We start from the raw sequence: 26,366 nt of genomic DNA, 5'->3' as shown, positions 1-26,366 counted from the left end.
ATTGTACCTGGACAAAAAAGGGAAGGAARGCAGAGAGGGCCTGGGCAGACTGAAGAGCAGGGGCTGTAAGGCATTTTACAACAGACATGGCAGGCCGGTCAGCTCTGTGGATGAGCTGCTCTGAGATTACTGCAGCACCGACTTTTCCTGGCATGCGTTTCTCACGCATGATTCCTGAGACTYCATTCATTCATTCTTAGGATCATTTCTAAGTCGTAATGTTAAAAAAGTCAAGTAGGTGTATTTTTAAATTACTACTTAATGGCTGCCGCTTTCGTTTTATCTGTTTGTCCTCTGGTAAGGTGACGGATTCCCTACTCCCCACACTCCTCCTGAGCTGCAGAGCAGCACACCAGGGGCCAGCTCAGGTGCACACCCCGGAGCAGTGCCTCAGCCGGGCGGGCGGCGCGGCGCGGTGCGGTGGTGGCGGTGGCGGTGGTGGCGGTGGTGGCGGTGGTGGCCATGGTGGCGGTGTCACGCCGTGTGGGGCGGGCCCCGCTCCGCTCCGCTCGTCCCCCCCGCGCCGGAGGCCACACAAGATGGCGGCGGCGCGCGGCCGCGGGGCCCGGCGGGGCGCAGGCTCAGGGCTCCGGCGGGGCAGGATGCCGGGCCCGGCTTTCTGCGCGGCCTCTGCGGCGCAAAGCAGGTGGCCGGCCCGTGACACACATTTATCCTGTGCTCTGTTAACCGAGAACTTGGGGGAGCGGCAGGAGAAGCAGTGTGTCTTGTTTGCAACCGCTGAAATGAGACCGGGACGCTTGCTACAAACGGAGGAGGGCGGATGGCGCCGTTGTGCGCTTAAGGGCTGTACCAGGATCACTGCTACTGAAATCTATACGCAGGTACGTTCGTCGACAGAGAGGTATTGTTGGATTAAAATAAGATGGAGATGAAATCCATTAAAGAAAGCAGAAATCCGCTGAGAAAAAAACTAAGAGACACTGTGGAAAAAGACCACAACTGGAAAAAATCCGATTGTATGCACCTTTCAGTACCTCTTGTTGGTAACCAAGATGCTGGTTTGACCTTTCTTCCTGGTGCTGTGGATTTGTTACCTGCTAGCAGAAAGCCAGCATACAGGTCCCTTTCAGACAACCAGCTAAAGCAGCTTTGCTCAAATAGACAGTCCAGTTTCATACTATGGTATGTTTTGTAAAAGTAATTCATAGGCAGATWGTTCAGGGCCTCTGCTGGTGTTTAGTTCAGTGCCTTTCACACAACAGTGACTGCACTCCCTGTTTTTCTTGTTAGCTGGATTGTTCACTTAAGGATGCACCTACTCTCCCTTGTTTATTTTCAGTTTCAGAAATATGTTTGCTAAGCTGGCAAAATTCACTGTTAGGACTACAGAAAACAGTTTGTGTATATAAACTGATTAATTTTGTCCTTAAGCACTTGRGATTACATGTAGTCACTAGCAATATTTATGTGTAAAGCAAACTGCTAAAACTTGACTTTGTGTAAAATAGCAACTCTAAGTATCATAAGATATGAAAAGGCAGTGGGATGGTTGGAGGACTGAGAAGGTAAGACAGTTATACTTTATGCTGTATCTTACTGGTTGTAGCCTCCAAAATTATAACAGTGCAATGGCAACTCATGTTCCCTTCCTGACATGAGGGAGAGCAGTACTGCATTTGCACATAAGGCTTGCACACCACTGCTGGTTTTCACCTCACTCATTTATACTTAACATTTTGTTAGCGGTCACTCAAGTAAGGGATGAACAATCATGGTTAGCTCAATACATGTCTTCATAGTCAATAAAGGCACACAACTGCTTGGTGAGGATTTCTCAAACCTTATTTCCAGTTGTTTTGTTAACAATCTGTGTATTAATGGCACTGCTTTTTCCACTTCCCTAGGCAGCATCAAGAGAGAATAGGATTTGTTGCATGGACACTGAACCAAGATTAAGCTTCAGCCCTTTATATGGAACCGCTGAAAGAGGAAGCTGCAGTACTGAAAGCAGTTAGTCTTGACTGTATGAGACCATGACTGTCACAGAAGGCAAATGATGTCTTCAAAAACTTCATGAAATGCAAATTTGGTGATTCACTTTTCTTAGAGCTGTTACAATTGAATAACTGGGGAGAGGGAAAGGTATGGTTCCCGCTCACATCAAATTAAGATTTATAGTTTGATTTACTCTGAAAACTACAGAAGTTTAAAAAAAGGCAAAAACATTCTTTTAGCATACACGTTTTTTTCCTCCTACTTAGCAGGAAGGCCTTTTTAGATAAACGGTGAACTAAAACTTAGCAAATGCAGGACAGAATTTAGAGAACATTTYTTCACAGCTAGAAAAAGTCTCTGAAAATGTGAAGTTGCCAATAAAAAGGAATGCACAAACAATACTCATAYATTATTGCAACAGCAATAATACATGTCCATCACTAAATCAGTAGAAAACGAACCACTTACAAAGGCAAACAGTGATCTAATTTTAGTTATGCTGCTCCAGGCATTGAGTGCAGATAACTGTCTCTTCAGCACTGTCTGCAGAACTCAGGTGTACTTCAGGTCGCAAATTTTGGTGCTTTTCATGATTTAAATAATAAACTAGACTTTTGCTTTATCCTGTATGTGTCTAGATTAAGACAAACAGCTGGTAACTTGTTCTGGTTTTAATCCACAGTGCTTGACAGTTGCCTGCGACATCTGGTAGAATGGTGAGACTAGTTTCATTGGACAAGTATCCCAACTTCAACTTGAACAAAGTGGGATTAAGTTTTACTCATTTTAGAAGACCACTCCTATCCAACACATGGACAAGATAATATAGTATGAAAAAGCACACTGCTTAAATTGACAATGATTTATTGTGTTTAGGAACATTCAATAAATACCAATCTTTTAGCTTCACTTTGGAAATCSTTCCCCTTTGAAAATCAGTTGTTTTGTGTTGGCTTTTTTCTGGCATAAACTCCATTGCCAGCAATGGATGTATCAGAAAAATAAGTTAATAAATACAAACAGACAGCAGTTTTCTAAACATACCTCCTCTTTTAAAGGCATGATACAGATTTACTAAACAAATCTCAAACAAGTTCTTCACAGAAGAAAATTTTGCTACAAGCTGTCTCTGAACATTGTTTTCTTCACTAATGCTGGTAGTTTATTTCATGGAGTACAGCGTTTTTGAACAGTAATGTTGAATCATTTAAAAACAAGCCTTCCCCCCCGCTTCCTTTGCTTAAGGTAGGCTGAGACGTTGCTAGTACCGAACTGTATGAATTTAAGAGTGGTGTGCTTCTTGGTGAGCATTTCATGGCAAATGTGTTGAAACAGCAATATGGTACTTTGTTGCTAGGGCTCTGGGGAATTTTTTTTCCATCTGACTTTAATCCACTGTTCAGATGTTAAAGGTATCACATTTAAATGTTAACAGATGTTTTGCGAAGTTTTCTGTGAAGTGTAAAAACACAATAGAAGATTCCTGCTTGGGACAGAAATAATTTTCAAGTACTTAAATTTGAATATCCCTCTAAACTCCATTCATTTCTTATTAAAAATGTGTATAAAAGCATGAAGACTACAGAAAACCAATTAACATAAGAGTTAATTTTAAGTAAGTTTTTCCACAACGGTATTTTACATATAACCAAACTTCTGCTTTAGCAAAAGCAAAAAGAATAAAAATAAATTCTCTTCCAACTATTTATACTCCAGAATTACCTTGCTCTGGGATAGACACTTCAGTTTACAGTCCCTCTAACCCAAGGTGTACTCCTAGGTGTATCCCTTTGTGATTTAGAGTCTTGAAAGTTTTCAGCAAACCTCTCCCTTGCTTTCTCCCAGTTCTTTTTATTCTTGCTCTGGATGAGCTGAACATCTTCAATTGAAGTTGGCCTCCTAGCACCCAAACCTGCATGCTTCTGATGTAACTCAAGTTGGATCTGTCAAATACATTAAATATTGTTGTAACTGCAAGTTAGGTATAAATACTACACATTCTCTTTTTCTAATACAAATTTTACCCCCACCCCCAAACACTTCTCTTTCATGTTCTAATACACCTAGATCATACATGAATAGTACCAAGAAAATGAAGTGTTGAATCACCACCTTTGGAGCTATAATCTAGAGTGCTGTATAATGTCCCTTGCCATTAACATTCCTGTGAAATACACCTCACTGAGTGAGCAGCATGTGATACTTAATGCTGGCTGATTTGACAACACAAGGCATAGTGTGGCTCTGAGCAGCACTAGTGCCAAAAGACAAAATGTCTCTGGTGACAAGAAGCGGCTAACATGGCTGCCACAGGTGCCAACAACTTGGTGGCTACAGTAACTTCAGCTAGCTTTTCCTCTCTCACGGCTCATCATCTAGCTTGATTTTGGTGCTACATCAGCCTGAGAGAAAGTGAGGAATTCCACCTTAAACTGATCTTTGTATCACTTAAATTATTCCAGTCTTCCTCCAGACATTCTATTAAAGTATGAGATTATTAATTGAATGGCTAGTCCTCCTTTGTTTCCTAACTAATACAGTCTACTGAAGGGACAACACTTGAAAAATTTCAAAATACCTCATTAGTCAAGGAAAAAATAAATTTAGATTAGTTCTAYTGAGATTTTTCCTTCCTGAGCAGGATTTTGAAACGTTTCAAGTGAATAGTGAATTGCAGTTAGATACACTAATACACTACAAATTCATTCCTATTATTTTTGATTCAAATGAAAACCAGAAAGACCTACCGGATCCTTCATGCCACCACCATCCTTTCCCAGGCCTTCGCCCTTCTTCCATCCCATCTTCTCCAACATTTTGTGTCCTTTGTTGCTGTTGCTGATTTCACTTTGAACAAAGTTTAAGATAACTGATAAGCAAGAGGTAATGTAAAGAGTATGRTTTCAAATACTGAACCACAGAAATGTGGTTCTATATGCTGCTCTAGAAACCACGAATCATTCTATCAGGAGCTATCCAGAAGATCCTTGCTACCTTCTGCAAGTTCTTTCAAGAATATCTATGGTTACCAAGCCTGTGGTCAGTATTAGGTTTCTTAAAACTCCTGCACTACTTAGGACTTAAAAGATACATTATAGATAGGGTATGATTTATGCTAGGGAAAAGGCAGTATTGCTGCATTATCCTAATGCACCTATTGCACCATCTCACACTTCTTTTTATTAATTTACAAGCACCTACAAGTTCATGTTTCTTAAGWTGAACCAACTACAGCTACAGAGGCAGAGTAACAACCAAAGGAACATCACATGTCATTTAAGAAGTATGTAAATATAGGTCCTATGACTGGATATTGACAATGAGAGAAAAAATTGGGACTGAATAGGAAAAATAAAAATTGAGCCACTTGAAAACCAGACACTATTGAAGATGTCAGTAGTGTAGCTGGGGAGTTCTTTGATTTTTTGGATTCATAAGGAAACGACCTAAACATCCCTACTGCCAAGCTGATTTCTGTATGGAAGGTGAGGAGTTAATAAATGAGAGCAAGTGAAATGGGAAGTGTGAAAAGTTTAAAATTTTCTAGCTCTCCTAACACAATATTTAGAGGTAATTTAGAGGTAATCTAACAAACTTTATGCTAGTAACAAATTGATACTTACTTTATMATGATTTTTTAAAGATTCACATGAGAAGGATACTTTTCCCCACCCCCAACTTACACATGAACAGAAGCTGAACTATCATCTCTCAGGAAAGTTCCTTCACTTCCAACGGTCTCTCTGCGTTTTCCTGCTCTGTCTTTGTACTTTGGATTCTTCACTGCCTTGTTGTCGTCATACTCTGTGTTCTTTCCAAGCAGATTAAATTGCATTAAGACACAGACAGTGGGCTTTAAATTCTGTATTTTTGATAACTCCACTTTTTCCCTCCAAAAGTACGGCAGCTTCAGCCTTTTACATTAATTCTAAATCTTACAACAAAATCCACAGTACTCAGTATTTTCTTAGCTTACAGGCATACCTTGTAAACCACATTATGGCCATTACCACATCATATTGCCAAATTCAGTAATTTCTCAGAAGCTGTAAATAAAATAACAGATTCTCTTGAATCTTCTCTTGGTATGAAGGGTCAATCTCTCCATATTAAGCAKAAAACCATGAGGATATGTCACTGGCTTTATAGATGAACATTTAGCTTGTTCCTCAGCAAGTACTTTCTTCARAGTACATGACAGAATTCAGCATGTTTAAAGATTATGTATCAGTATTATTTTGGTACCTGAAGAATTTGATAGAAATGATGGCATTCTCTTTTCTACATGAATACTTAATACAAATGCTACAAGTAACCGCATAGTTCAAATTATCTCTACAATGGAAGCAGTTTGAATAAACATATACTATATTGCCTGTATGTTCATGTTGGTATTCTCTTGTGGACTTAAAAGCCTGAAAAAATAGCCTATTCCATAATTTTTTCAGTTGCTCATTATGTTTCCTTTCCAAATTAAGGACAGCACTGCAATTCAGTGAAAACTTTACCTGCAGAAATAAAAATAGAAGCATATTGCAAAATCTTAACTTCTCAGAAGGATTAGGAATCTTGTACACTTAGAAAGGATCTTCTAACTTTCAATGACACTTTCATGCCCTCTTACCATCACMTCTCTTTGCAGAGTTTTGTAAAGAAGAATTATTTAGGGTACAAGAAACAAATCAGGCTAATTTTAAATGCATTTGAAACTTCCCTGATTCAGCTAAGTCTATGGCTTAAAATAAAAATTAGATAGTACTAAAAAAAAACCCCACAAGATTACAAAAACTTAACTTTATTGTAAACTCACCTGTAAACCATATTTTACCCGTATTTGCTTTAATGCTTTTCTTCTGACTAACTCTCTCTCTTCTTTGCTAAGTGCTGGACAAACTAAAAGGAAGAACACAATATTGAATTTCTAATTATTAATGTAACAATGTTTTGAAACATAAGACATATATAAGAATTTTCATTCTAGTATTATTATATATATGCACATATACCAAAATGAAAATATATAATTATGTATTTTCTTTATTGTATTCCCAGGCTTCTGTATTATGTTCACAGCTGACAAAAAAGTTGTATGAAAACTGAACATATTATTGTGTTTATAAAGTAAACAGCCATAATAAAAAGTATATCCTGTAATAACATGACTAACCAGAAGACTCCTTTTTCCTGTCCAGGCGAAGATGTGCTCTAACTTGTCCTGGTTCACATCCATCACAAGTATCACTGCCGGGGTGAATATGAAAAGAAAGCACAGTTTCACCWATCTTCACTTCATCTCCATGCTCCAGGATGTAGGGATCAGATTTGGTTTTAGGCTACAGCAAAAGAAAGTTTTGGCAGCCAAGTTAACACCTCATGAAGGACATGAATTCTATTTCATTCAGACTGCTTACAACTCAGTAATTCAGCCTGGTCTCACAAATGAGATTAACTACTTAACTACTGTGGGTATTTCACTCTAGCAACTGCAACCATAGTGGATTTTTCCTAGTATATCCAAACATTAAGTTCTGTAAGYGGCTCTAACATCAGAAGAGAAGCAAGGCAGACATTAATGCATGAAAGAAGCCACACAATGGCATTGTAAGTGATTTGCCATACCATATTCAAAATGACCACAAGACTAGTTTTCTGCAATGTACAGAGCACTAAAACAGCGTAGGGACTCACCTGGAGAATCTGATTTCCATTAACAACTGTTCCATTCTGACTGCCTTGATCCACAAGAACGTAACTTTGCAATTCGTGGTCAAAATACACTTCTGCATGGAACTGATAATAGAAGCCTAAGTTTAATGTTCTTGTTAAGCAAATACTTCCCAATTTAAATGTCATTTTAAGGTAAAATTTCAAAATATATTTTGACGCCTTTAAAATGGCTCTGTACTCTAGTTTAATAGAGTCTTTCGCATCTTATGAGTTCATGCTTTTTTGTTATATTGTGAAATGTAAATGAACAGGGCACAACAACATGAGATAACATATACAGTTAATAATGTGGCAAGTATGCTTTACTTAAAGGACTGCAAGATTCAGTAATACAGCCTTTTTAAAGGCTGTTCTTGTAAATAACATACTTTTTGATTTTAAGGTATGTTATAACACCCTCATTCGAAAAAAAAGGATCTCATTCTGCTTCCATTTACTTTGTCTTTCATATCTGAAATAATTCCTGTAATGCCATGCTTTTGTAACTTTCATATGATTCATCTTCTCCTGCACCTTAATACCCAGGACAGAACAAGTACCAATCATTTGCTGTTTCTTTTATCTCCTTTCTGGTACTGAGACCAGTAATTTTTTTTTGTGGTGTTGTTGCAATTCTATATAGGTATTGTTCCCACGCYCACGCAGACCAGAGAAAGCACAACTCCTGGCCAAATTCAAGATATACACTACCTCCAAGAAAGGCCACTGAACAAACCAAAGTATCAACTTCTCCAGCCTACTAAAACTTACAGTCAAAGCAGCAAGACTAAAAAAGTGACTAGGTCAAATTTGACAAATTAGAGTAACCGTAGTAAAGAAAACAAAAGGAAGTGAATTTTAAAAAATAATTGAAGATGGGCTAAACATTTCTTAATAAATGGCTACTCCTACAATGATGGAGACTGACTAATTCATTCAATAGATATTTTATTTTCTACTTCTGCTTTATTGAATAGAACTAAAACTTCTTCTGAAGAGGCTAAATCTACAGGGTGTAGTATTTTTAAAATCTCACTTTCCACTCAAGAAAAATAAATGCCAAAGTTGTCCTGCCTCAAAAGTATGAACAGTGAGGAAAACAAACTAGTACATAACTTTCTGCTTGTGCAGATAAGTAATTTATCTTTTTGCCTTTGACTCCTTATCTGAAAACTGAAGTAACTTATTACATAAACCATCAGTATGGTAACATTAGAGAAAAATAAAAGCCTTTTGGCTTCTTTATTCATCTAATTTCATACATATGCCTGAAAAAGTTATTAATAGCAGGGAAATATTTACTCAGGAAATTATTCAGTATGACACATAGTGGCTGATAAATTAGAACTATCATCTGAAACAGACAGAGCAAAGTGTCTTTCATGACATATTTGCACTTACAGATGTTTTTAACGAAATTTTTATTTGGATGACACATCTTCATCAATCTACCATTTTATTTTATTAAGAGTGCTGTATTTAGGGTCTGTGTTCAAGTATTTAGCAAAACAGAGCACTGAATTTATCCTTAATCTTTCCTAACCAGAATAAAAATTTCCATTCAATCTACCAGTGAAAGTAATTCTGTTCATTTTTCAAACTTTCTCTACATCATTTCCACAGTTGTTTGAAGAAGAATAAAATAAACCCTTTTGCTCTGAGCATARCTGCAAGGATTGCATTACTTTGTAACAAAATTCTTACTCTCTGACATCAAAATTCTATATACCATTAATACTTAACAGGGTTTTTCCTCAAGTCCAATAACTATGAAATTAAGATTAAAAGTTTAWTTTTTTTTACTGTCCATTACACTGCAGATTAGCAAAATTCCATTTCTAAAAGAGCATTTAGCTTTTCTTGACTTTGAAACCACACTTTTGTTTGTCTTAAGTTTTGATTCAGCAAAATAATGTGTGTTTTCCTTTATTCTCAATTCTGGTCTGGCTAAACCCACATCTCATTCTGAAAGTTCTTGCAAAAAATGAACATGATTTTCCAAATTTGAAGCCAAAAAATCTAAAGCTTCATTCACACATCTATGTTTTCTGGTCTACCTTTCAGCAGATATAAACAAGAGTTACCTTACTGACTCCAACTTCAGGAATCTGAAGTGTGTGTCCAGCATCTTTTTCTCTGAAAAGGCAAGTTAATATACAAATCACAACAAAGTAGAAATAGTTCTTATGAGTGAGTTACAAAAGGTATATTTCAGTTGAACATTAGCTATTAAGAATTTTCACTGATACAAAAAACTGTGCTGCTATATATACAATGTAAAGACTTGCATCAGGTTCCTTCTGCCAGTTGTATAAACTAYACAAAGCAGGCAATTAATAAATAATCAAACAGTACCATTAAATTCTTATCTATAAAGCTGACATTTCTATCTGAACTTTCATGCAAGGCCTGTAAATAATAGTTTGAACTCTGAATCCTTCGGGCTCTTCAGCGTACCTTGGCATCAATAGTGAAGTGGAATTCTTAGTTGCATTAGGCTGGTAATACAAGTAAAGAAAAAGTAATCTGTGCAGTGTGGGGTTTGGTTTGTTTTCATTTTTTGTTATCAAAACACTGCAGTAGGAAGATGGGATTTGTRTATTAGATTCTTACACTAAGAATCAATGAAGATTAAGAAACAATGTAGCTAGTAAAAGACCTATATGCAAATTCTAAGTAGAGTTGTCTCTTAATCTTTACATATACGGACTCTACCTCTAACAGCACATCAAAACATATCTATCAGCATTAGACAGAAACAGCTTTTCCAGGGTGAGGTTTTCAGTGAGCATGGAAGAAAGCTTTGTGTCGTCATTAAATTCAACATCTATAATGAGCAAACCAGATTTAGAACTGTAAGGACCATAAGAGTTAGTACAACCTCCTGCTTATTATCTAAAACCAATGAACAAACCCTACTGAACTTTGAGTATCTGAGGAAGTCTAGTCCTTGTGATCCTGAATTTTTCAAGGGTGTTTCTCCATTTCTGAAAAAAGTATTTTAGTGACCCAGAACAAAATTTACTTACTTTCTGGGAAACAAATTTTCAAAGAAGGACTTGAGGCTATGCTGCCACTAGGGCTCAGACACAAGTCATCACTAACAAATTTTCAGGTCTGCTGCGCTGCATGGACTGGGTATGCTGTTATGTTATCATGACGACATGCTGTTATGTGACCTGACTTGAATTTCTTACTGTGGCCTAACCAAACTCAAAGTACCTCACAACTGCTGCAGGCTAGGAAGACAAGCATGAAGAGTAGAGGCAAGCAAACCAAAGTGCTTTTCACAGCTTTCAATGCAAGGTAGTTTCACATACATATATATATAAAATTTCATTCAGCTTTACCTTCCAATTGTAGCAGGTTTCACAGCAGTGATAATATAAAGTGATCCAGTCTGTAGAACTGGTGATCTTATTACAATTACTCTGATACAAGGAGGCCAGATCTTTTCTTCATCTATAATTACATAGAAAAAACCAGCACCATTACCAACAAATTACAGTTTCACCTTTATAGTCCACAGTTTTCAAAATAATGGATGAACATTCAGACCATTACCTGGCTGAATAATATGCAACTTCCATAAAATGAAATGTGTAASCACATCTGAGAGAAAACTTTGATGAGATTATTGTTTCAAAAGCCATATGACTGCACACCAAAGTACTACAAATACTAATTTTCCTAATTCTGATTATTAACATATGGACAACTCTTTAGTTACAGCAACAAAATACATATACGTTCACATAATTTATTAGTATATTATAAATTTATGGATTATTAATTGTAACCGATTAGAAAACAATTTTACTTTGTTCACCACATGACAACCTATTGCATATCAAAGTTCATATCTGACAATTTCTATGTCAAATGTATTTTCCCTAGCTTTTTCTCTAATGAGCACTTACATCAATACACATAAGACAAAGATGCATTTGCTTTTTGCCTCATTATCCATTAAAATACTATATTCTAACAGCTGCATGAATTCTGTACTTGGATGTACATTTGCAGAGACAGTCTCCAATGATCTCAGCCAGGAATAGATGTAGATGAAAAGACACTACCTCAGAAGGTACTAGGGGAAGAGAAACTGTCTTCAGTTTTTATTACTCCAAGCATTACTGCAGAACCGGATATTAAGAAAAGACAATTTCTTAAAAGTCTGATGGTAGCAAGCACATTTTGGTTAACATTAATCTCTTAGAATCTGAGCAGTTAAGTGGTTAAGTAAAGTAATGAAAACATAAGAGACAAAACTGACTATTTCACTGTGAGCAGGGCATAGGCTGCAGTACAGTTTTCTGTAGATTGTATTACATTCTCTGATTTGAAATATCCTTTGCATATACATAGGTCTATTTGACTACATCMAATAGGTTACCTTAACTTTTGTGTTTTTTTAAGGACCTAGCAGAACACTTTCTTTGGTATAAAACAGTGTATAGGTTTCCTTTCTATATCCATTTCTTCCAAGTTGCCAATGGAATATACACAAAACAGGATTTCAACTACTGACTACTCCATGTTCCTTTTCATCACAATAGACCTATCTTGCACTGAATTGTACACAATGGTTAGCAAATAGTATCAGAAATACTGTATATTAATTTAAGAGAGTTAATACATAGAATTACTGTGAATTGCTGGTCTAGAAGACTTATTTTAGCAGCAGACTTTTTTTTCTCCTTTCACTTTCCTCATTTAACCAAATTTTATTCAATCCCTGAGGTTTCTACACAGGCATTATACTGAGAAACAGGTTTTATGAAAACACTACTACTTACTTTTTACAAGTGAAGAGAGGGAAAGAAATGCTGGTAACATACTGCACTTTTTAATTCAAAGTATCTCAAGTCACATGCTTTTATGTATTTTTTTAAATTATCCAAACTGTCTTTTTTTTTAACAGGGTCCTGAAAAAATACAGTAATACCATATATTATCCACAATAATTCACCTTCATTTTCTGAGTCTTCTGAAACACCAGTTTCTTCACTTGTTAATTCCTCCTCACTGTAGGTTTCACACTCAGAATCTGTAATTTCACCTTCTTCTGGCTCGCTCTCTGTGTCTGCTGCTTTACTGTCATCTGTACATGCTGCAGTGTCTGGTGTACTTTTGTGCGAATATGAATTTACACTGTCAGCAGAAACGGATTCTTTGGCTGTTAGACTGTTTCCGAGTTTTGTGTCCATTTTAGTCTTCTTTCTTACATTTGGAGACTCATCTTCTTCAGTAGAACTTACTTGCTCATTAGTGGAAAAGCAATTCAGACTGTTAGATGATTTCTGCTCTTCTGCGTCCAAATCCTGGAGGGGAGTTATACAATGTTACAGTCTTTACAGATTGAGTTTTTCTAAAGAAAGCTATTAGCCTGGAAGTAAATTCTTCACTTCAGAAGAATTATTTTTAGACCTACTAAGAAATGGTTAAATTTCCAGAAAGTTTTACACATGCAGTCAGCAGAACATTTCAGTAAAAAACATTTCACATCCTATTAGATGTGACTGAGACCATCTTCTATTTGGGAAAGTGTGACTGTCCTCCTCTTCTAAGCTTCACTTATTCGTTCCTCTTTTCTCACACTTTAGAAATGTTTAGAAACTTTAGAATCTTGCCCTTATTTTCAAACTTGTACAGCATCACCTTGAATATTTTTTATTTTGCTTTTATGACACTCACTTCTGTCTCTCCCTTACTCAATTCTTGCAACTTGCTTAGTTCTTTAATTGATCTTCATCATATCTTCCTCCTGTTTTTGTCTTCTTTTTTATTACCACAGTCCAGATTATCTCCAATGCCCACTCATGCTTCATCTACATACCTGTTTCTCCTCCTTTCAAAACCACATCTTTAACAGAGCCTTTAATCAAGATACAGATAAAGTGTAAACTTAACTTATGCTTTGTAGAACAACTCCACAGAAAATCCATTTCCTATTACGAAAAATTTCTCTGTTCCTCTACTGAATATCAGACAGATTGGATCACTACAGGTGCTTACACTTCCACATATTTCAGCCCAAAGAAGCACCCCAACCTTTTAAACTGCGAAATCTAAAGCTTTGTATTAATTTTGCTGKAGTACCTTGAAAATGTAATTCTCAATCTAGTAGCTTGATAACAATCTTAAAAAACCAGAAGAAAAAAAAGAAGAGGAAAAAATAACAGAAGCATCTTTAAAAGATAATCTTGGAATTAATTATGTGCCATTTTGATGGCACATTCAGCTGCCTTGAATTGTATCAAATAGTGCAACACAGCAGATAAAAATTACATCCTTGACTTTTTTTCACGCATTTCTACAATAGAGCATCTTACAGGAAAAGATACATGAAATAATGTGAACGCTAGCATCATGGAAATTAAAGCACTTTCAGAAATGTAAAATTGCATCACTGGCACAGACTAAGACAAATACAAGAATTCTTCTCACCTGTTGGACAGGACAGTGTACTTTAAAACACATTCCGTAAGACACCAGGCTCTCAGATACAATTATAATTTTTTTTTAAAAAAGGTTTTCAGGCTTTAACTGAAAGACTATTCGTTTGTTCAGGGTTTCTCTATAACGGACTAACCCTTCTCCCTGAATCCTTTAAGTCCTTGGATAGAAAGGAACAGGTTTGCAAGGTCACTGTGTAATGTTTATTTTAAACAAAAAGTGCAGTAATCCTGCCAAAAACAAACCTACATAGTTTAGACATGTCAAACACATTAATTCCATTAGAGTTATTTTTGAAAAATCTGATTTTTCCTTTTATGAGTTATTTTTCATTGCATTTGTCTTTGTCTACATTGTTTGGTATGGGTATTAGATTGATAGCAAATATACCAAGGTGTTCTGCAATTTAAAATATATTACTTCCATAATACTGTAAAGTAACAAAGTAGCTCAGGTATTGTAATCTAATCAGAAAACAAAGAAACTACAAGGTCTGCTCAAATCAGAAATCATGGTGAAAGAACACAACAGTGATGCACTAATGCCCAAGTACAATGCTCCAACCACTCAACTCCTTCTCTACAGTGAATTCCATGTGTTGCATGTTTGGCATAATTCTGGGTATTTTAAACCAGAAAGTAAAAAGCTGCTGTTTCAAAGCCTGGCTACTAAAGAGTAGACTCTTGGTTCTGTTTTAAAAACAGGATTTTTTTAAAAACCTCTTCTAAACAGACTGAGTATTCCATACACCGATTCATTCTAAGATTTTGCCAATATGACCATTAAGCCTCTTCTCAGCAGTTTCTGTATTTTTCCACAATTGTGAAATTCAACKGTTGAGAAAGCAAATAAACTAAATAGTTAAGTACTGATAAAAATGCAGGCTTCACATTTAGGAAACCTTGTATGAACTAGAGAATTTTACAACTGAATATGGATTTTGAGCACTTCACGATTTCACGGATCTGTATTAAAATGCCCACCTTGACAAAGTTTAAAACATTAAGTGTGGGGATTGAACCTTAAAGCATTTGAAAGGATCTCGTGGTGAAGAAATCCTTTTCCATTATGTATAACTGTGTACTGGTTTTTGCTGGGGTAAAACTAATTTTATTCACAGTGCATAGTGTAGGGATGTGTTTTGGATTTGTGTTGAACACATGGTTGATAATACAGAGATGTTTTATTCATTGCTGAGCAGGGCTTACACAAACCAAGGCATCTTATGCTTCTTGCACTGCTCCACCAGTGAGGAGGCTGGGAGTGCACAAGGAGTTGGAATCAGATACAGCCTGTACAGCCAATCCCARCTGTCCACCAGGATATTTCATATCCTATGGCATCATGCTTAACAATAAATGCAGGGAGAGGGACAAGGAAGCAGAAGAGATGTTGAGAGTTTGGTCTCTGTCTTCCCCACTTACCATTACCTATGCTGGAGCCTGCTTTCCTGGGGATGCCTGGCCATGTAAGGAAGCAGTGAATTAGTTTCTTCCTTTTTTTGCTTGCACATGTGGCCATATCTCAACCCACATGTTTTCTTATTTCTATCCTTCCAATTCTCTCCTCAGTCTGGCTGGTGGTGGAGTAAGTGAGCAGTTGATTGGGGCCCAGTTGTCATCTGGGGTTAAATCACAATAGACTACCAGTGCTAACACAGAACATGAGTAGCAGGTATTAAAGTATAACTAWGGAAACAATTCCTAATGCCTTCCCTTAATGCCATGCTTAAAAACCAGGAACTGGCATTAACTACATTTGGTAAATATTACCCTGAACAATTCAGTAAGTTCTAGCAATGCACTTAATTTCTCAATGACTAACTTACTCTTCATCCCAAACGCATGCTACAGGACACAAAGTATGCAAGTGGATACTCATTGTAATAATTTTTTAAACCACAGTATTAGGCACATACATTTTTTCAGTGTTGCTTTGCCCAATACATCTAAATAGTAGACCAACACCAACAGTCATGAGTTAGATATGGATTGACTCTATATGATCCAGGTTTGAAAAACTTTCTATCAACTKGGTGTTACCACACAATCTCTGGGATTTTTCTCACTAAGCTGAAGTTGAGAGGTGTGATCAATCTGATCAATAATAAACTAATTCTTAACTACAGAGTTGAGCTGGTTCATATTTTGCATCCCTGACAAAGTCAGCCAAAAGTACTTTGAAATCAGTATTTTTAATGTATTCCATAAGAACTCATAATAATAAATAATGGTTATGTGACAGGAATTGATGGGTTTACTTTATAAAGAACAGGCCACAAACTACTGATTACTGACCTCTTGAAATGCAAACTGCCCTACTCAGAATATATATATTACCATTGTCATTTATTTRTTTTTACTAAACAAATAAAAATATTTTAAACCTTTAACTACACTTTTTGCTTTATTGTTACAGAGCAAGACATTTTCTTTCAAAGCTCCAATTTTTCAGGATTATGGCTGATCAACATCTATGTTCGTGCACTTCTTCAGTTGCCTTCACAACTTACTATTGTGAGCATAATTAGCTTAATTCTAAGAACTGCATTGTTTAAACTATTTTTTTCTATATTTATTTTATACAAAACATAGAAATAAATACATCTTTTCACAAATGTGTAGCATGTTCTTTCTTGGTTTGCTATAAGTTCAGTASGCGATTTAACAGAATCACCTCTGGGTTGAGTGTTAGGTTCTCAACACTCTTCCACAGGGTTAATAGTACACTTTTAGCACTGACTTTCTCAATTTAAAATATCATTCTGAACTTCAGTATGTTACTAAAGAAATATTTTCAAACACTTCAAAATAGCTTTTTCACTCAAATGACTAAGCTTTCACATGCTAAACCCATTTCACAAGTACTTCAGTTACTSTCATCCACCCTACTCAATAATCAATTTTCCAATGCAAAAAATCTAATTAAATGCAAAAAAAAAAAAAGCTCTTCCTACATCATATAGGAGTCATTTACACACTGGTGGACAGCTCTGAAATATGGGGAACACCTAAAGAATGAGTAGTTTCTTTAGTCCAGAAACTTTATGTAGAGAGTGATGCTAAATACTCCTCTTCACATATATTCTAGAGTGCCATCAAAGTTTTCTCCAGATGTTACTTACACAGTATTTAAAATATATTTCAAAGTTACTTTGCAGGTGAATGGATTTTGATCAAAAAGCTTTAAAAATTTATTAATTCCTTTAGGAAAAAACATATCTAAATATGAACTACTAGATACTGTTTTTCCTTTATTAAAACTATTAAGGTTAAAGGTAAACATCCATGGACTAATGTGTTTATTGTCTCAACTCTACCTTTACCAGAAGCTGCCAATCCAAAAGAAGAAATCTTCAGATTAGCCATGGTTTCTGTCAACTGACGTACCTAAAGATGGGACGAATATCAGCAAAAAGTAAACTACATGTGATAAAAAATGTAAAAATCACTGCTTCAAGAGTTCTATGGGAAATACTACTAAAACTGCTTTCTCTCCTACAGAAGTAGCTATGATGCATCTATAATGGAAAAGAATACGGTAGAAGTTAATTTTGAGCATCACACTGAAATAAAATTTACTAGGTGGTAGTTTGAAAATTAATGATTTTAAATTTGAAAACAATTTATGGAAAAAAATAGCACATGTCAGACCTTCCTTTTAAATTTTGCTATGTATTTCCAATGGTCCCAATGCAGCAAATAGAACTGCAGAACCACTGCTACCACACAGCCTATTCTCCAAATTGTATGGAAGCCCTGGATCTCAATATTGGGCCAGGGATCCTGGCCCATTTATGCCACCTTTTTTTTTGATTTTTAAACTTCTTTATAGATTTCTCTTGTACAGAAGAAAATACAGTGGTTTTTATCCACCTTTTTTCTGACCTACTATTACAAAAAGATATCAAAACTAAATGATATGTCTAAAAGTTTCAAAGTATTTCACCAATCCTGTTATGTGACCAATAATTCATCCTGGCACAAAAAAAATCCCTATGGTCTATTAAAAGAAGCAAGTAGAGAGAGTATACTTCGTTTCACAAGAAAAACTATTTCTAACATAGTATAAAGAAAACTTTTTGTAATATAGTTTCAGCTTGGTGACTGAAAAAGTATCATTTTAAGGAAAGTTCTTGCATAAATTAAGAACTTTTCCCAGTGATAGCAAGCACATGAGTTCCCCTCCACTGTTTTCTCACAATTAAGAACCACATTCATTTTAGCAGATAATTCTGAGTATTTTCTTGTTCAGTAATTCAGCTTGCTGAAAATGCAATAATATTTCAACAGATTAAWTTTAGCCTTTACATTCTCAGAATTGTACTGTTTTTTTTTTTTTTTAAGAATGCTACAGTATTTGTGGACAACTCACTTGCCAATTTTCTACTTACAAATAAATACTATATGTAGTATAGTATACTCACTGTATGTAAGATAGCTAAGTAAATTCACAGCTAGAAACTAAACCACCACAAAAAACCCTCCTGTGACCAAAAGTTAACAGATTGTTCCAGTTACAATCTTTTTCAAATAGAAAAGGTAGTAACTTTGATATAAATTAAGTCACCCAAAAATCACATGTAGTTTTGGTAGAAAACATCTACCAATACCATCGACATAGAAATAGCTTAAAGATAATGCTTTATAATCTACACAAACACCTGCTAAATTGCCTTATTTCTTGTATTTGGCAATTTTTAATAACGCTAAATATCTATCAATATTTTTTTACATTTATTCCTTTAACTGAAAAAGCGAGAAAAATATTTTAAAATTCTGAAACTACTGCTGCCTTCCCTGCTTCATATGGATATTCTTACATCAGCTTCACCCAAGAATTATAAAGTTTGTGGGGTGCATGACATGTTCCCAGAATTAGACCCTGCTTTCTTAACACCACTAGTGGTTCACAGCCCAGGCATTAAACCAAACCTTTTTTCTACCTGTACTGTTGAAAAGAAAGACAAGTAAAACCTACTTTGGTCAAGAAATGAGGCAATGTTTGGACCATTTTTCAGGCTAGCAGCACAATTTAATAACCAACTAGGAAAAGCGGGAAAGAGATACTAGTCTTCAAAAGCACTAAATAACTTCGATAATTTAAACAGTGTTCAGGGAAAGAAAGGGGAGAAGACTGGGCACTAAGTTTGGGGAAAAGCATTTCAATACACAACACTTCAACTATGAAATTCTACTTAAAACTTTGTTAGTTTTGTTCTATCATGCCAATACCAGACTACACTGGACAATAATTATACTGCCAAAAAAATACCATGCATCTATGCACTTGACTGTGCAGCTTATAAACTAGTTTTTCAGTTTTATAACAGAAAATTATCTCTTATTCTAGCAAATCTTATCTTTTATATTAATGTAACATGGATTTTGTTAAGGKATTAATAACCACAGGACAAGAATAAAATATTTTTTAACTCAGCTATATAAACTATGTCAGCAAGGTACTTTTTTCCTTCTAAATCCAGCAGTGCATTTAAAAAGAAGTAGACTAACAAAAAGGAATTATTTTATTTTTGAAGTTTAAAATGRATAGTGTTTTATGTTTCACTTTGTATTGTCCTTGTTTTTGTTTAAAAAAAATTTACGTCTTGGATTACTTCTCTGACATTGACCTTCACTCCCTGTTAAGAGAAGGAAAACATCTGTCTGCTACAGTTTATTTTAAATGTTTTTCCTGYTACCTTGTTGGTGAAACAAATTAATTCACAAATAAAGCAAAGTAATCAGTTCACCATCAATAAAACACATGAGAAAAAATGGATGTTTACCTCCTACCTTGTGACTGTGAAGTCTCATAGAAAAGATTGTTAACAAGACTAAATAAAAACATCAATATAAAGGAAGCTAAAGACAAACCTCTATTTCTAGTATAATCAGTTTATAGAAGCAGACTGTGATGGGATTCTTAAAGTCAACATACTTGCTAAGTCAGTGCTACACATGCCTTAGAACTTTTATAAACACTTTTGTTGGTTTAGGTAACAGTTCATCACAGAACTAAATTTTAGAGACTTACTAACTGGTCTATGATGAAGACTTATTGCTGCAATCTTTTCATGATTATTTCCTGGCACGTGATGGATAATGTTCTGTATTGACCAATGCCTTTTGAGAGTGGCAGAATGCTAATTCAGCATTAGCACAAACCAGGCCCAGAGCCTGGGTGCTGATAAAACTGCACTTCCATTGCATTAGCTCTCTCAAGTCTAAAGAATCGTTATACTTAGTGTGGCTAAGTATCCAGATCAAGCTYTCTGAATGAAGGGTTTGTGGCTTTCCTCAATGAGTAGAAACCCCTGCATTAGTTTGTTTATAAAATGTGTAATCAGTCAACAGCCACTATCCATTCAACCTAACTGCACTTGTTCTTAGTGTAAATAGTTWCCATTTTCAAATCTTTCAGACAATCTCACCTGTGATTAAAACATTTTAACTGTACACTGACTCTACRTGACTTCTGTTCAGGTACCTGTACAGTAACGCAATTATTATCAGATTTCAATGAGTTGGCTTGTCTGAGGCCTACATTATGAAACAATGAAATGTTTAAAGCAATAGCTTTGAAGAATGCAAACCAAGGAGCACTTCAACTAAAGAAATCAATACATTCAGTCTTATCTTAAAATAATGAACACTTTGGCAGAATAAGACTCAACATCAGTAAGAGTGCTCATAAAGGTAACAAACACTTTCTAAGGTTTAACAGCTGCCTTGGTGTTTAGGAGCGAGTACGGTTTTTCAAGGCAGTCACTGTATACCACATGGTATGCTTTCTTAGCACTCTGAAAAATTTTGTTAAATTACAAATTAATTACAATGGGTATTTATTAACATGTACAGCTTATCCAAACAATAAGGACAACGAAAATATTTTGACCAAGTATAGTATCAACAGGAGAGCATAATATGCAAAGAAATAGAACTGAGAAGACACTAATCCCAAATGATAGCGGAGATACAGTAAAATGCCAATAGACTGAGCTCTTGAATGCAGACACAGAGAAAGGACTGTATTTGAGTGCGTTTCCAAAATCTACATTTTTTTGGTTCATAACGTGAATCTGAAAAAGCTCAGCCAAACAAAAGACCAACAACAAATCACAAGCCAAAATTCCCAAAGCAAGACATTGCCACTAACACTGAATTTTTGATGTAAATCCAGCCCACACAGCACTCTGAATTCATTTGAGTGTGCCTGCAAATCAAAACACTTACTGACACTTAATTTTAGACTCCTTTACAGTTGGATACTAATAAAATAATATTGAAAAAGCAAAGGAATCCAAGTTAAAAGTTTCATCCTTAATTGCTCAATAGGAAAGCTATTTGAACACTATGTGTTAGMACATAGCTGTATACAGTTTAGCAATGTTAGCAACTTGCTGTATATAGTTTAAATATGTTTCAAACACATTCTCTGCATAAAACCAAAGCCTACAACCTATAAATTGAATCATGGACAAAAACACAACAGATTTTGAATTTTCCTTCCGTAGGTTCTGAAGTTACCTTATACTCATCTGCAGCAACCCACTCTGGTTCTTTTCTCTTCTTTTTCCCCTTTTTCTCCTTAGTGTGTTTAGTACCAGAGGCCTGGTAAGACTGCAGATCCACTCGTGAATGAAACTGGTATCGGCCACTTTCCACATCACAGTAGTAATAAATTCCAGTTGCTGGGTCATAATAGAGTTGAGTTTCCTTTAGAAGAAATGAAGAACAATGTTATCATCACTTCAATAAATACACGGTTCAAAGAAACATCTAATTAATAAAGAACCCCATTTGAAGYTTGATAATATGAAAGAGCTGTGGTGTCTTGATCCTGGATGGTTACCAGATGGCCATCCAACCAYGCTTGTCAATCCCCCTCCTTCAACAGGACTGGGAAGAAAATAAGATGAAAACCTCATAGGCCAAGACAGAGAGTCACTATCCTGGGTAAGCCAGATTCAACTTGGAAATAATTAAAATAGAGCTGGAAGGTAAGGGGCAAATCAAAAACACTGTCCCCAGTCTCTTTGTTTTCCCAAGCTCAATTATACCACCTGATTCTCAGTTCCTCTGTCTTCTGCCACAAGTGGAGGAAGGTGCAGGCAGAGGAGTAGGGAGCTGAAATGAGTTCACTGAAAGTCCCTCTCTGCTGCTACTTCTTCCCTGCCCACCATGGGACCTTTAAGAACTGCTTCAAGCCTTCAAGGTCACAGCTCATGCCAAGGGGAACTGCTCTGGGATCTGGCATGAACTGTCCACAGACCACAGCTCCCCAGCTGTGGGATCTGTGTGGGATTCTCCACAGACTGTAGTGTAAGTAGCTGCTTCAGCATGGTCTGCTCTACAGACTGCAGGAAAATGTCTGTCCTGGTGCTTGGAGAACCTCCTTCTGTTCCTTCTTCTTTGCCCCTGGTGTTTGCAGGATTATTTTTCACACTTAACCTCCCGCCATACTGACTCCAATGTGCAGAGTTATGCCTTTCCTTACCCTGCCTTCAGAGAGGCACTGCCAACTTCTCTAATAACTGTGCTGTGCCCTGAAGTGGAACCAGCTGTGCCCAGGCAGCCTCTGGCCTCTCTCACAGAGGCTACCTCTGATGACTCCATCATCAGAACTTTACCAGTAAAAGCAATACAAGAATATTTCCYGTAATTCAGAATACTCACTGACCAAGAAAAGGTATTGTTTTGGATAATTGTACTATCAGTTGTAATCTATAGACCCAAAYATTTATGTATAACTAAATCCACAAACTATGTCAAAAGCCATGGTATCCTTTAACACCTTAAAAATTAAGCCCAGAAGTGTCCCAAAAATAAGCAGCTGTGTACTTCATGCGGTTTTTTTAATCTATAGATCTGTGTACGTATCCACACACACTCCTCATAGGACAAAAGGAAAGCCTCCTCAAAAGCCATATGAAAAATGTATACAATAAATAACCACTACAAAATTCTGATCTGTTATCTAATGTCTTTTTTTTAAGAAGTATTTTCTTTCCTGTAGCATCAAACAGGTTGATAACAGTTTGTAAAAGCACAAACACTTGTGTATTTTCGCTCAACATGCTTTTCACTGTTGAGAAATAACTCACTTACTTCAAAAATACATCTTTTTCTAAACAAGTCACCTTTAAGCTCAAGCTTTCAGGTTTGAAAGAGTTACAGATCAGCTTTGTAGCATAAAATTTCTACAATGTCCAGTAATGTAAAGATCTAGGAGACTTAAAAAAGAACTGAATTAAAACCTAAATTTGTATCTTAGCCTGTTATCTTTAATTTGACTGAAATAATTTAAAAATTAATTAACAAACTTCTAGCACGATTCTTCAGTAACTTGTTTTTCAAAACACAAAATCGGCCTGGATCTTAGTCCTTTGCTCACATTCATTTTTACTAATAAAACTTTTGCAACAGAGAAAAAATGACAAGGATTTTGGAAATCATTCTTACTGAATTGTAGTAGAATCCAGTGCTATGGTCATAATACAATCCTGTATTTTCATCATAAATAAATCCGGTTTGTGAAACAGCAGCCTCTGCAGCAGCTCTCAAGCTGTCTGCCAAAGAACCCTCTGGTACTGAAGCTTCTTCTGTCGCCTGACAACAGAAAGTACGAAAGGTAAGTGCTCTGTGAACTTGGATTGTTTCAGAAGGCAAAAAACTGGCTGCAGTTTACTGATAAACTCCTACTGATTTCAATGAGACCAAGACTTCAGCCTGAATATATCATTTTTTCCAAGCTTTACTCAAAAATGATTCACGTCTAAAATACACACAGTAAACATATTTCAGAGCATTCCTAAGACAGATTTCTGCTCTCTGTTCCATTTCAGTTCCTAGATGCTCAGGTGCAAACACAGTTGAATGATCTAAGAAAAGGCTGGAGAGCAGGGAAGAAAACCAACCCACCACAAAATAGACAAATAAACCCCACCAAAGACACTCTTCACCTTATATATTGCTTCCTTATGTCGATGGATGAAAAAATAAAATGCACTATTTAAGCAAATCAACATGGACATATTGGACATACTCTGCTGATAAAAAASGTCCTGCTTCCAGGCTATGTAGGACATAGGTGACTTTTTAAAGAACTCTCAAACTCCAAGACACAAACCTAAGAAGATGCTACACTTGGAACACACCCAAAAAAGAACTAGTTTTCAAATACMAGGATATTACCAGCACCAGAACTTCACAAAAAATTATTTTGTATAAAGACATCAGRACCAGAAGCATATATTTTAGATGGAGTATTAACAGAGTACTGATTTYACAACTGGTAAAACAGTTAGACAGTCAAAAAACCTGTGAATTCTGGATGAATTTCTCCTCTTCTCCATCTTCAATAACTTTGGCGCTATCCTTCCTTAGTGGAATATTAACACCTGTCTCCGATTCCTCTATGGAATTATGCTTAGTGCCTTCAGTCCCGTTATTGTGCTGCACTGGTAGCTCAGAACCACAATTTTGAGTATCAGTGTGATTGTAATAACCTTCATAGTAGTAATAATCTGCAGGGGAGAGACAGGGAGACAAAAAAAACACTTTAAGTTGCGTGAATTAGCAAAGGAGTATTTTACTAATGCGGTTTAAGGATGCTTAATCTTAAACTGGAAATTTATGCAAGCAAGCAGTTGAATGAAAATAAAATACTAGGTGGTGCTTCTACTTTGAATTGATTCTACTCTTACTGCACAAATTGTGTCTTGTTGTAATGTACTTAAAAAATGGTAAAACACCAATGTTTGTAACATGAGATTACTATATAACAAATTACAACAGCATTAATTCTGCTACTTCATGCTACCTTTTATCTTGAATTAGTGGCTCGAAAAAATAGGAAATARTGTGAATGATAATGTCAGGTTACTGAGTTTTTTAGCAAAGGATACAGACTTGAAACATATTTTACATTACAAAATTTTCTAAGATACTGCTCTAGATCCCCATTTAAACAGTCACCATGTCCYCTACCTGCTTGTGACCATGCAGCACAGTCCTCTGTCTGTACTTCTACACTAGATGTATTTTTCTCCTTTCTGTTCTGGATTTCTTTAGTGAGTTCTTCCACCTGAAAGAAAAATTGCATGTTAAGAACACAATACTGCATTTTAGTGCTTTGCATCTCAGAAAAGAGTGTCAGCCTAKTCTACGTTCCATAAGTCAAACAAAACACAATGGCATCACAGGTGTTCCAAGTGACTTTGTCTGGCATGAGAAAATTTTGTACAGAAATGGTTGACATAAAGAAACACATAATTTCTGCTCACAAAGGAGCAGAGAAACTTAACCGAGGTTATTCCTAAATGCCCATCRTGTAAAGTTGGATTTCAAGCAATGACCAGCTTTCTTTGTGGCTWTTATGAATCACAAAATTGCAGAATGCCCTGAGCTGGAAGGCACCCGCAAAGATCATCGAGTCCAACCGCTGGCCCTGCACAGGACTTCTGTAAGAATCACACCATGTGCCTGAGATCACTGTCCAAAAGCTTCTTGAACTCAGGCTTGGTGATGTGACCACTTCCCTGGTGAGCCTGTTCCAGTGAAGAACCTTCTTCTACTATCCAATCTAAAACTCCCCTGACACAACTCCAGGCCATTCCCTCGGGTCCTGCCAGAGAAGAGATCAGTGYCTGGCATCTGCCTCCCCTCATAAGGAAGCCGAATACCGCGATGAGGTATTCAAAACTTTTACCTCACACTTTGTTTAATAAACTTCCTTCCCTCTGCTATATGTAATTTTTCCTTCTGACTGCAAATCCAACCCTGTAGCAAAGAAGTCGTTACAGTTCCGCTCCGACTCGATACCTCACACCGGCTCTGGCCGCCCGTAGGCCAGGAGAGCCCGGCGAGCTGCGGGTGGAACGGGCACGTCGGGTGGAGGGGGCAAGCGGAGCTCGGCACCCGGTCGGGGGCTCGCGGCCGCGGGGCTGCCGTGCCGCCCGGCCCACAGAGGACGGGAGGATCGGGTGCCACGGTTCCCGGGGTGGGGGGCCCTACCTGCCTCCTGAGCACCTCGCCGCTCTGCCGCTCCCGGCGGTACAGGCGTTGGGAGCGCCGCAGCCGCCGCCGCGCCCGCTCCAGCTTCGCGCGGCACGCGTCCAGCTCCGCCTGCAGCGCCGTCGCCGCCGCCTCCTCCTGCTCGCCCGGGTCCGCTCGGCTCTCGGCGAGGCTCTCCGGCGAGGAGGCCATGACCGACCACTCACCCGCCCCTGCGCCGCCGCCGAT

General features: G+C 36.9%; 1 protein-coding gene and 1 non-coding gene across 5 annotated transcripts; one reads left to right on the top strand and one right to left on the bottom strand.

The window, feature by feature from the left end:
* The first annotated feature begins 1,511 nt into the window (after positions 1-1,511).
* Positions 1,512-1,640, top strand: LOC130572287 (small nucleolar RNA SNORA47). Its single transcript, XR_008965203.1, has one exon. It is a non-coding gene; the product is annotated as a small nucleolar RNA SNORA47 (small nucleolar RNA).
* A 1,163-nt stretch (positions 1,641-2,803) lies between these two features.
* AGGF1 (angiogenic factor with G-patch and FHA domains 1) lies at positions 2,804-26,360 on the bottom strand. 4 transcript variants are annotated; one of them, XM_057363841.1, is made up of 14 exons: positions 26,139-26,360; positions 25,113-25,209; positions 24,444-24,649; positions 23,586-23,732; positions 21,651-21,839; positions 17,441-17,510; positions 11,013-11,124; positions 9,747-9,798; positions 7,645-7,746; positions 7,124-7,289; positions 6,767-6,849; positions 5,640-5,767; positions 4,704-4,803; positions 2,804-3,899 (listed from the first exon to the last, which is right to left on the bottom strand). In XM_057363841.1, the coding sequence occupies exons 1-14, from the start codon at positions 26,328-26,330 to the stop codon at positions 3,699-3,701; spliced, it is 1,845 nt and encodes a 614-aa protein (XP_057219824.1). In that variant the 5' UTR covers positions 26,331-26,360; the 3' UTR covers positions 2,804-3,698. The 4 variants fall into 4 exon arrangements, with proteins under 4 accessions (XP_057219824.1, XP_057219822.1, XP_057219823.1 ...); XM_057363839.1 differs by lacking the exon at positions 17,441-17,510 and adding an exon at positions 12,635-12,986; XM_057363840.1 differs by lacking the exons at positions 7,645-7,746; positions 17,441-17,510 and adding an exon at positions 12,635-12,986.
* Positions 26,361-26,366: the final 6 nt, after the last annotated feature.

Source organism: Malurus melanocephalus, unplaced genomic scaffold, assembly GCF_030028575.1.
Source record: "Malurus melanocephalus ecotype Western Australia unplaced genomic scaffold, MMel_1.1 scaffold_31, whole genome shotgun sequence".
Classification (NCBI taxonomy): domain Eukaryota; kingdom Metazoa; phylum Chordata; class Aves; order Passeriformes; family Maluridae; genus Malurus; species Malurus melanocephalus.
The sequence above is the reverse complement of the archived record's forward strand: the minus strand, read 5'-3'. Positions and strand labels throughout refer to the sequence as shown.